This window comes from Chiloscyllium punctatum, chromosome 2 (assembly GCF_047496795.1).
Source record: "Chiloscyllium punctatum isolate Juve2018m chromosome 2, sChiPun1.3, whole genome shotgun sequence".
Lineage (NCBI taxonomy): Eukaryota > Metazoa > Chordata > Chondrichthyes > Orectolobiformes > Hemiscylliidae > Chiloscyllium > Chiloscyllium punctatum.
Window position 1 is genome coordinate 25,323,188 of NC_092740.1, and position 12,534 is coordinate 25,335,721.

Sequence of the window (12,534 nt, forward strand, 5' to 3'; positions counted from 1 at the left end):
TTTGTAAGAAGGCGTATGGAGTATTATCGTTCATTAGCAGAGGGATTGAATTCAAGAGTCGTGAAGTGATGTTGCAGCTGTACAGGACTTTGGTTAGGCCACATTTGGAGTACTGTGTGCAGTTCTGGTCGCCCCACTTTAGGAAAGATGTGGAAGCTTTGGAGAGGGTGCAGAGAAGATTTACCAGGATGTTGCCTGGAATGGAGAGTAGGTCGTACGAGGATAGGTTGAGAGTTCTCGGCCTTTTCTCGTTGGAACGGCGAAGGATGAGGGGTGACTTGATCGAGGTTTATAAGATGATCAGAGGAATAGATAGAGTAGACAGTCAGAAACTTTTTCCCCGGGTACAACAGAGTGTTACAAGGGGACATAAATTTAAGGTGAAGGGTGGAAGGTATAGGGGAGATGTCAGGGGTGGGTTCTTTACCCAGAGAGTGGTGGGGGCATGGAATGCGCTGCCCGTGGGAGTGGTAGAGTCAGATTCATTGGTGACCTTTAAGCGGCATTTGGATAGGTACATGGATGGGTGCTTAATCTAGGATAGAAGTTCGGCACAACATCGTGGGCCGAAGGGCCTGTTCTGTGCTGTATTGTTCTATGTTCTATTTTGCCAGAGTTGGACGATTTGAGCTAAAGGGAGAGGCTGAACAGGCTAGGGCTGTTTTTCCTGGAGTGTTGGAGGCTGAGAGTGACCTTATAGAGGTTTACAAAATCATGAGGGGCATGGATAGGATAAATATACAAAGTCTTTTCCCTGGGGTGAGGGAGTCCAGAACTAGAGGGCATAGGTTTAGGGTGAGAGGGGAAAGATAGAAAAGAGACCCAAGGGGCAACTTTTTCACGCAGAGGGTGGTACGTGTATGGAATGAGCTGCCAGAGGAAGTGGTAGGGGCTAGTACAATTGCAAAATTTAAAAGGCATCTGGGTGGGCATACGAATAGGAAGGATTTGGAGGGATATGGGCCGGGTGTTGGCAGGTGGGACTAGATTGGGTTGCGATATCTGGACGAGTTGGACTGAAGGGTCTGTTTCTGTGCTGTACATCTTTATGACTCTATTAAGTCCATGTAGGCTACATTAACTGCACTACCCTCATCTACACACCTGACCAATTCCTCAACAGATTCCACCAAATTCATTAGGCATGTTGTATCTCTGACAAAATCATGCTGAGCAAACTTAGTCACGCCAAGTAGAGACTAATTCTCTCCTTTAGAATTTTATCTATCAGTTTCCCTAACACTGGTGTGAGACTCACTGTTCTGTAACTCCCTGGTTTACCATGACCATGCTTCTTGAAAAGTAGAACCACATGATGTGGCCAGAGAGGAAGTAAAAATCTGAGTCAGAGCCCCTGTAACGTCCTCCCTCATCTCCCACAGCAGCCTGGGATAAAACCTGGAGATTTGATTGCTTTTAAGCATCTGAAAACCTCCAATAAATTTCCACTCTCTATGCCAATCTGATCAAGAACCTTCCTGGCACTCCCCAAATCCTGAACCTACACTCCCTTCTTTCGAGTGAAGACAGAAGTGAAGTATTTATTTCACACCATGCCAATGCCGCCGCTCCACACACACAGATCGTCCCCATGATCCCAAATGAACCGTACTTATTCCCTGGTCATCTTCTTCCCCTGAATATACTTATTCGAATATAGAGTCATAGAGATGTACAGCATGGAAAGAGACCATTCGGTCCAACCCGTCCGTGCCGACCAGATATCCCAACCCAATCTAGTCCCTCCTGCCAACACCCGGCCCATATCCCTCCAAATCCTTCCTATTCATATACCCATCCAAATGCGTCTTAAATGTTGCAATTGTACCAGCCTCTACCACTTCCTCTGGCAGCTCATTCCATATCCGTACACCCTCTGTGTGAAAAAGTTGTCCTTTAGGTCTCTTTTCTATCTTTCCCCTCTCACCCTAAACCTATGCCCTCTAGTTCTGGACTCCCCAATCCCAGGGAAAAGACTTTGTCTATTTTTCCTATCCATGCCCCTCATGATTTTGTAAACCTCTATAAGGTCACCCCTCAGCCTCCGACGCTCCAGGGAGAACAGCTCCAGCCTGTTCAGCCTCTCCCTATAGCTCAGATCCTCCAACTCTGGCAACATCCTTGTAAATCTTTCCTGAACCCTTTCAAGTTTCACAATTTTTCACTAATTTTCACTAATTTTACCTGCAGTTTTTGTTTCATATTCTTTCTTTGCTTTCTTAATTGCTTTTTTGAGATCACTGTTTGCACTTTCTATACTCCATGAGGACCTCTGTTGATTTGTTCCCTTTCTATCTGCTGAAATTCTCTTTTCATTTCTATCCAGTCCTGAATATTCCTAAAAATCCAGGGTTTTCTGGGCTTGCTGCTACTACGTTTCACACGGAAGGGAACATGTTGGGTCCATCTCTACCCATTTTTGAAAACCTCTCACTGTTCTGCAGTAGATTTTCCCACAGGCAGCTGTTCCCAGTTTACTTTGGCTGGATTCTGCCTCATTTTAATAAAATCTGCCTTGCGCCCATTGAAAACCCTTTACTGCAGACCATCTTTCTCCTTTTCCATGAAGAAAATGAATAATCTACTGGGAATTTCAAATGATCCTTGAAGTAGCCTCCCTCCTAGAGTAGGTGTAAGTGAGGACTGCAGATGCTGGAGATCAGAGTCAAGATTAGAGTGGTGCTGGAAATACACAGCAGGTTAGGCAGCATCTGAGGAGCAAGAAAATCGGCGTTTCGGGCAAAAGCCCTTCATCAGGGCGGCCTGAAAATTGCCACTTCCCAATTGAACAGATTGGACTCGTTCACCAGTTTGATTCTGAAACCTTTCTTCGGGTCTGGAGAAAACTGAAATCGCACTCTGTTGTGGTCACTATACCTAAAATGCTCCCTCACTGCTACCGTGATCACCTATCCAGCTTTGTTCCCCAAAATAGTACTAAGTCATCCCTTGTTTGGACCATCTCTCTGTTGAAATTGTGACAAGGGTATAGCTTTAAGAGGTCATTTTGTCCTTTTTTTTGTGAAGAGAGTTTTAAGGCAATGGCAGTGAGCAGACTGCCAGATCCACTGGAGTAAACAACTTTTGAGGCCATGGATTTTTTAAAATGAAACAATAGAAGCAGCCTGAGTAGGTGTGGTCAAGCTCCCACAGAACCAGGTTTTTCCGTTTTGTTTTTTAGTTCTTTTCAGTAGCATCAGATGTTGCTGGGATCTCAGTAGGGTTGGAAGCTGCAGAAAATCTTTCCTGGCTGCTACACTCAGAATTTTCTCTTGACTTTTTTTTGCCTCCTGGGCTACTGGAGTTGCATGTGAAACCACCTATTTTCTGAGTTTGCCTTTTGCCGAGGGTGTGTTTATTAGTGACCGTTACTGTATCTATTTTTCTATTATGTTTTCCAATAGAGTTGCTATTCTTTTGTTGTATTTTAATTATAGTGGATGAATAAAGTGTGTTTTGCTTTAAATCTGTTGTTTAACCAATCAACTTGCATTTGGAATGTAACATTTGTTATTAAAATAAGAAAAAGTTAGGGTCTAAACTATCTTCAGAATATTTTGATAGGGTTTGATCTGCTCCATAACAATGTAAATTTATTTTTCAATAAATCTATTCTCTCGAAACGCCGTACACTCTGTCTATCCCAATTAATGTTGTAGAAGTTAAAATTCCCTAATTTCCTCTCAATGAATTGCCAACATGTGTACTTCTCGATTGCTTGCTGACTGTTTGGCTCTACAATACACTCCCTGAAATGTGACTCCCCTTTTTTTTTATTTCTGAGCACTACTCACAAAGCCTCACTTGACTATCCTTCCAATACAAAATCCCTCCTTACAGCAGTAACTGACTCCTTAATTAAAAATGCAACATGACCTCTTCTTTTACACCTCCTTTGTTTCGTCTGAGACTGTGAGAGCTCCTAAAGCAATACATATGCATGGGCACCTGGGTTTGCTTCCAGCTTTGGGTGACTGTCTGTATGAAGATTGCACATTCTCCCCATGTCTGAATGGATTTTCTTTGGGTATTCTGGTTTCCTCCCACAGTCCAAAGATGTGCAACTGAGGTGGATTGACCAGGCTAAATTGGCCATCGTGTGCAGGGATTTGCAGGCTGGGTGGATTAGCCCTGGGAAATGCAGGGTTACAGGGATGAGGTGAGGGAGGTGATGGGTCTGGGTGGGATGTCAATGGAGGGGCAGTGTGGACTTGATGGGCCAAATGGCTTGTTTCTGTGCTGTAGGGATTCTATGATCTATGATAGTCCTTCGAAAATCCCAAGTAAAACTGCATGACCAGTGACCTAGATGCATGGGGCACGTTCAAAATGGAATAGATACTTTCAGGGGCAGTCAACATACCCTTTCAATCACACTTTATTGAACTGTATTTGTCTGCCAGTGGTGTTGTTAGATGTGTCTAAACTCTCTTACAGAAGTTAAAAAACTTCGATAATGAGCTGAAAATTATTTTCAGTTAAAACAGTATATGGTTGTAGATTGCACATTGAGGACATGACAAAATACAACCTAGGTTAATGATTGAAATGCAGCTTATAATGACAAATATTTCGGTCAAAAGTTTGGAATGCTGCTGAAGAAAACTTTCAGCTTCAAGACAGAGACTTACTTTTTAGAATTTCAGGGTTATAATATGTTGCTGCAAATGTTACTGGTTCCTCTGTGACTGTTCCAAAGCCAGTTTCTCTGTAGTATGGTCGGCCTTTCATCAGCTGGCATTTTAACATTTTCCAGTGCTCTGGGTAAAATATCGTCATGAGTTCATCCACACTGGATACAGACCGCAACTGATGTTCCAGTTCACTGCTCATATGACCCTGACAAAGAACACAAAAGAGTGTGAGTCAAACAGCACACAGGCAGAAATACAGATGCAAAAATGCTTGAAATTAAGGCAGCAGAATGACCTGGCACATACATTTACAAATATTTGACCGTGATAGAGGCTATCCTGTCACGAGGTAAATAGTCTAATTTCTGGATAATACATTATACATTAGATAACACTGACTTATTCAGAATTGAAAGATATTTACATCGTGGCAATGAATTCTGCTGATACACTTAATAAAGTAACAAAGCCACAAAGACAAATGATATGTGCATTTCAATAGAGAACACCAGAGCTAAATAGTGTAGTCAAAATGTTACTGGATCAACTACCCTTGAAGTCTAGACAAATACTCCTGAAAATGGGAGTTCAACTCCCAGGAAGGCAACTTGTGCTATCGAATCCAGTTTATAAATGAAATTTGTATTGAAAAGAAATAGTTTTTGGAGAGGTTGGAAGAGCATGGGGAAAGTAATTAAACTATTTTGTGTATATGAGTTGAATCCACACAGATATAAAGACATGCAGAAGGGGAGCAAACCTGCATTAGAGTCAGTTCAGAGAAGGTTCACTAGACTGATTCCAGAGATGAAGGGCAGTTTCGCTCCATGCACGCTAAGTTTATGATAGGATGAGACTTCAATTGAAGATGTTAAAGGAAATTGACAAAAGGATGCGGAGTGGACCTTCCCCCTTTGTGGGGCAATCCAGAATGAGAGGTCACAGTTTTAGGATTGGAAGGGACAGATTTAAAAAGGAGACAAGGAAGAATTGCCTTTCTCAAAGGGTCTGTGGAACTCACTATTCCAGAGTGCAATGGATAAGGAGGAGATAAACAGGTTTTTAAGTAGTAATGGAGTAAATGGTTAGGGGGAGTGGGGAAGAATGTAGAGTTGAGGTGGAGATTAGGTCTCCATGATTCTATGGAATAGCAGAGTCTGCTCGAGGGGGTGAACTGTCCACTCCTGGTTCTTATGTTTCTGTTTGATCTTACATGGGTGCGGATTCACAAAGTCGGGACAACTTCGGAAAGTTAGATTTTGTTGTGAAGTGATGCGTTCTCATGGGAGGTGGGCCAAGCCACAGGCAATGAGAGCAGAAGGCGTTGGCTGTGAAGGAGAGCAGTGTGGAAGCCCTGTCTTGGTGGACAGACACAATATTAGAAACTTCCATCCACACCTTCATATTCCTCTCCCTCACACATACGTCCCATGCCTCATTCATGCCAGTCCATTCCATCTGAATTCAAACTATACCCTTTCTCCCACCCGTCCATCACCCTTCACAGCTCCTACACCAACTCATGAAAACCTCATATTCTCCCACCATCCCAAATGACCTTTGCCCTTATATCAACTATCCCTATGCACCTAGCATCCACCAATGACATGACTCAGGGTCAATGCAGAGACAAAACAAAATAAAATTCTAATTGTCAATTGCAGACTTCACCATTTTAAAAAGGATGTAGTGCACAATTGCTTACAGCAACAAACAATATCATTCATTTATAGTCCCACTGATATGAGGAACTCTCCTACCAACCACTGAGTGTGTTACTGCAGTGGTTCAAGAAAACAGCTCGTCAATGCCTTCTCAAGGGCAATTATAAATGATCATTAAAAGCTGCCCTAGCCAACCTCACATTTGTCCCATGAAATGCATAAGCAAAATAATAAAGGAGTGATCTGATTGTGAGGTTTAAGGTGACTAAAGAATTTGATCGGGTAGATAGAAACGATTCCATCTGGCAAAGAAATACAGAGCAATGGGGCATGACATTAAAATTGGAATTTGGCTGTTCATCTGGGGAACACTCCTTCACACAAAGGGGAGTACGAACTTACAACTTTCTCCCTTAAGAAAAGCTGTAGAGGCAAGGCTAATTGAATACAGATTTATAGAGTTGTGTTAGGCAAGTGTCCAAATAGTGTAGATGGTTGAAGTTAAGTGTAAGTCGCTAAAGTTAAATGTAATTTGATGAAGTTGTGTTGGTTGATGAAGTTAAGTGTAGTTTGATAAAGTTAAGTGTAAGCTGATGAAGTTAAGTGTAGTTTGATGAAGTTAAGTGTCGGTTGATGAAGTCGAAAGTGTCGCACTGGAAAAGCACAGCAGGTCAGGTAGCATCCAAGAAGCAGGAGAATTAACCTTTTGGGCAAAAACCCTTCATCGGGATTGGGATTGTGACCTGAGGGGGTGGAGAGATAAATGGGAGGGAGCTGGGCTGAGGGGATGGTAGCAGAGAGTGTGATTGATGGAGGTGGGGGTAATGGTGTGATAGGTCAGAGATGAGGGTGGAGTGGATAAGTGGGAAGGAAGATGGACAGGTAGGACAGCTCATGAGGGCAGTGCCAAGTCGAAAGGTTGGAACTGGGATAAGGTGAGGGAAGGGGAAATGAGGAAATTGGTGAAGTCTACTTTGATGCCATCAGATTGGAGGGTCCTGATGCAGAAGATGAAGCGTTCTTCCTCCAGGCATCAGGTGGTTAGGGAGTGGCAATGGAGGAGGCTCAGGACCTGCATCTCCTTGGTGGAGTGGGAGGGGGAGTTGAATTCTTTGGCCATGGGGTGGCAGATGTCCCGGAGATGTTCTCTGAAGCGCTCTGTGAGTAAGCATCCAGTCTCTCCAGTGGAGAGGAGACTGCATCGGTAGCAATGGATACAGTAAATGACACGTGTGGAAGTGAATGAAGTTAAGTATAGTTTGATGAAGTTAACTGTAGGTCATGAAGTTAAGCGTAAGTCATAGAGTCATGGAGCATGGAAACATCCTCGGTCCAACTTGTACACGCTGACTAGATATCCCAACCCAACCTAGTCCCATTTGCCAGCACTTGGCCCATATCCCTCTAAATCCTTCCTATTCATATACCCATCCAGATGTCTTTTAAATGTTGCAATTGTACTAGCCTCCACCACTTCCTCTGGCAGCTCATTCCATACACGCAGCACTCTCGATGAAGTTAAGTGTAGTTTGATGAAGTTTGATGAAGTTAATTGCCAGTCCATGGTGTTAAATGCAGCTTGATTAAGTTAACTGTCGGTCGATGAAATTATTCTACCATTCAACGGAATCATGGCTGATCTGATATTCCTCATGTCTACTTTCCTACCTTTTCCATATAGACTTTGATTCTCCGGCTGGTCAAGCATCTATCGCAGCCTTAAATATACACATGGACTCTGGCCCCACAGATCTCTGTGACAAGGAGTTCTAAACACTCAGAAGACTCTGAGAGAAGGGTCAGAACAGTCTCAATCTAATTGTCTGGTAGAACAGCATTGAGGCCCCGAATGACCGACCTAAGTTTCTCAAAAATTCTATGTAACAATACAACACAACTTATTTCCACTAACCCTCATGCCATGTCAAGAAATAAGAAAAGAACTTTCGCCATATGGAGTAAATTGCTTTCATTTGCGGGACTGGGAGTGTGGCGGGGTGGGTGGGTGAGGGAATCGGGACCATTAAAACGCATTTATGTGGCACATTGTAAAACTCAAGACATATAATTCCCACTATCACTCTATTACTGTCAGCTGTACAGAGATTAAAAACTGATCCTGCCTAATTGGGTTTTGTACGGACAAACTGCACGAAGGAAATCAGGCAAAGCAATGCTGACCATTTTCCGAAACCCCACTCACTGGGGTTTCCACATGCTGGATTTGACACGTCCCAGTAATTTGCTCTTCTGTTAAAGATTAGGTCACGCAGCAGTGGAAGCCAAAATTAAGCATGTGACTTTTTATCTTAGTCGATTATTAAATAATAACGCAACTGGTCTTAAAGAAATGGTCTGGAATGCGACGATATGGCTGTCAAGCTTATTTATACACATGATCGAGTGTTTCATTTGTTTTAATTAACTGACATTGTTTTCTCTTTATCAGATAAGCAAACCTACTTTGGATAAAGGATTTATAAGTTCCAGCTGTTGGATACTGGGGTGTGGAGCTGAAAGATTTGTTAACAGTCTGCATTGTCTTCAATGGCCACTGCATGTAAATTGGAGAACATGGTGACTTACTGGTGGTGGTCAATAAATGAAAACAAATATGATGGCTGATTTGGTGATGGAAAAGAAATGTTCAGTTGCGTATGAGAGCACTTCAGGGTTACAGGGATAGGGTTGTGGGGAGGGGGTTTGAGTGGGACACTCTTCAGTGCTTCATGAGCTGAATAGACTCTCTGCTTGTGTGAAAGAGGCTCTGATTCCATGAAAGGAAAGCTCAGTTAATCATCTGCATTTCCCTTAACAGGTTTTACGTGTAAAATAATCAATTGGAAAATGGAAGTATACTGGTGGTGGTTAATGGATGCAAATTGTTTTGGTGGTGGGGACAACTATTTGGTTATGTATGACAACCCTTCTATATACGAAAGAAAAACAAAAAGAAAAGAAAAAGCTGAGTTAATTTGGTGTCACTGCAATGCCCCTGACGGAGTTTTGTGTAAATTGATAAGTCATTGGAAACACGGGTGCTTAGGTGGTTGTAGATAAAGCTGAAAAGTAACATGGTGATGGGAATAATGCTCCATGTGTATACAAAAAAAGCTAAGTTAAACATCAATCCAAACAATCTCTACGAATTTGAACTGAAAAATTCCATAGTCACTTCAGTTATTTTTTCAATTAATTCCAAGATTTTCATTGATTGTCCTACAACCTAATATTTAATTTCATAGCTGGATGAAGTGATATTTATTCTTAATCTACATTTGAGATCATCAAGCGATCGTTTTTTGCCAAGTGCTCAAATGCCAAGATGGAAGATTTTGACTGAAGATTTGGCTCTCCTTCCTAAGGCTACAACAAATTTTCAGACCTTGCTGTTCCAATTTCCTTCAAACCACTAATTGAGATTTAAACTTTAACTCTTTCATTTGTGTAATCCTATTTATAGATTTGAACAAAAATGGCCACACAGTCATGTCAAGTTAAGGACCTGTATAGTGTGACTCCTTTTTAATCACAACCAGGAGCAGCTGGCAACTGTGAGTGAATTAAAAAGAATTGGGTGAAGCTGTCAAAACATATGTTGACATATCCATTTGAGAATTGCATTTAGATAATAAACAAAAGCTCACTTCAAATGCACTGCATCCTAACAGTGGCAGGTTAGCTTAAGCTTAATCTACATCAGAGGTCAAATGAAGGGATTCAAATGTTTCCAGTGGACAGTATCTTAGTATGACTTAAATTTCAAAATAAATTCAAGTTGTTTATTCCTGAATACCAAAGTCACTTATGCTGCATGTAAATCACAGCATTTAAGTACAATTTCGACTCGACCGAAAAAGAAATCATGTGCTGTGGATCCCAACTCTTTAAAGAAGATCTATTATATATGTGGAAGGGATTATTGAGTATCTCCTGCCCTGTAATTAGCCAATCAAACCCTGGTTCTTTCTGGCTCACCACTGGTTAATTGATAGATTGATCGGATGGTTTTGGATCCACAATGGAATGGCTACGGCAAGAAATGCCAACAAACAGAAAGTCTTCTCAGAGCATTAACAAAATTGCTTCTCACTCCTCTTCCAATAGAATAACAAAATTACTCCCCACGGTGGCTGAACATTATAATCTGAATGCCTTTTCAATGTTGGTATGGTGGTAAGAACTACAATTTACAAGCTCTCAATCACTGTCAAATCTCTGATGCACAGACTCCTGTGGGTTGTAGTAGATTTAATTAACTAAGGTTTACTGAAACCACAATTACATGAGGGCTTCATTCTCAACAGCCAGATTCTAATTAACAGTTACTGCACCACGATTCCTGGCATGTCCAGGAACACGCACCAGTAATCTCGTCTGCTTGGCTTCTATTTACCAGCAAAAAATAGCCATTTGATCTGTGTTGGGATTATTTTGTGCACAAAAAAAACAGACTGTGTGCCCAACACATAGTGGGAATCATTGCTTTATTCCAGCTAAAGAAAGCAGTTTAACGTGTTATGTTCAGCAAATTAAAAAGTCACATTTGAATCACTTTTGAGAAACATGTTTCTCTCAAGAGTGTTCTAATTTCAAAAAAGTGCCATCCTGGGTGATAATCACATATCTGAACCAAAAGTCCCAGTATTCCAGTGTGAAATGTGTTGACTTGCTTCTGGAAATAACTGGAACTTTACAATTAGGGATGCATCAACGTTAGTACATGCATCCCTTTGAGCGTGCTCCACCATTCAAATGGCTAGATCATGGCTCAGCTGTTTTTCAACTCCATATGCTTTAGCTAGATATTTATCTCCACATGCCCAGCTAAGATGAATAGACTTATGCTAGGCCATCTTAGAATCATAGAATTACAGAATCCCTATAGTGTGGAAGCAGACCATTAGACCCCTCAAGTCCACACTGACCCTCCAAAGAGCATCACTCAGGAGGCTCAGTGATGAGCACTGTTGTCTAACAACAGCAGGGACCTGGGCTCTGTCCCAACCTCGGGTGTCTGTCTCTGTGCAGTCCCGTGTCTGTGTGACTTTGCTCAGGTTTCCTCCCACAGTCCAAGGATATGCAGGGCTAGGTGGGTTAGCCATGGATAATGTAGGGTTACAGATATAAGGTAGCGTGTTGGATCTAGGTGGGATGCTCATCAGAGAGTTGGTATGGACTCAATGGGCTGAATGGCCTGTTTCCATACTGTAGGTAATCTAACATGGACTAACACAAATCTCAGTATTCCCAGGCCTTTTTGTTTTGTTTAATCATTGATTGATGTCAGATAGGAGAGGGGCTAGCCTATAATGAACTCCAAAAACAAAAAAAAAACTCTTGTTGGCTAGTTGTTGCCTTCACTGCCGACATGCACATAAGAAGAATGGCCATGTCAATTTTTGAGGGAACTGATGAGACTGCAGGTTGCCATAGACTCAGGAACTGTCTTCTCATTGGAGAGAGACATCTGGGGAGCACCAGCCTTGGGTCAGTGCTGAAGCTGTGAAGGCAGGGTCCTCATGGTAACCACACCCAATGCAGGAATTCAACCTCCGTCATTGAAATTATTAATCTGCTGTCCAGCCAACTAAACTAACTGACCACCTCCCAGTGTGGAGCTGTACACCAGCCTTCAAAAGAAGAGGTGGGAAAATTGGAATTGATGCACTGAGGAACTGGGAATGGACAGAGTTTTTTTTACAGTGACCAGCTCTTTAATTGTCTTTATTTCATTGCAGTTCTCTGGAAGGTTTGCAAATCCCTAACATCCACTGTCTTGGTCTGAAGGGGAGCAGAGTTGACACGAAAAGCTCCCAGCAGTGACAGATAGAAAGCTGGCTGTTGGATTGATCTGCCTCACTCAAGAACCTGGTGCATTCATGATTTGGACTCAGATTAGTGGCACCATGTCAATATTACTCAATTGATACCAAGCCATGAAAACATGAGGGAACTAATGATGATGAAGGACAGCAACAAAATACAGAAATATATAGATCCATTTGCAGATGTGAAAAAAAGTGAAATATTCAAAATGATGAAGGGGTTCAGTTTGACAGTAGGAATAAAGAAGACATAGCACTTGGAAGTTAAGTAACTAAATGGGGAAATGAGCAATGAATTTTTGAATACAGATATATAAATCATTAAAATTAGCTGTTCATAAAACTGACACTAATAACACTGATAGACATAAATTGTGCAAATAAAGGACTGAAGATTATCTCTACAGC

At 41.9% G+C, this 12,534-nt stretch overlaps 1 protein-coding gene across 1 annotated transcript in view; it reads right to left on the minus strand.

The window, feature by feature from the left end:
* Window positions 1-12,534, minus strand: part of vegfc (vascular endothelial growth factor c) — a 288,381-nt gene that overhangs the window by 95,097 nt on the left and 180,750 nt on the right. Inside the window, exon 2 of the mRNA XM_072594594.1 lies at window positions 4,632-4,839. Coding sequence (XP_072450695.1) covers window positions 4,632-4,839 — 208 coding nt within the window. The remainder of the gene's footprint in view (window positions 1-4,631; window positions 4,840-12,534) is intronic.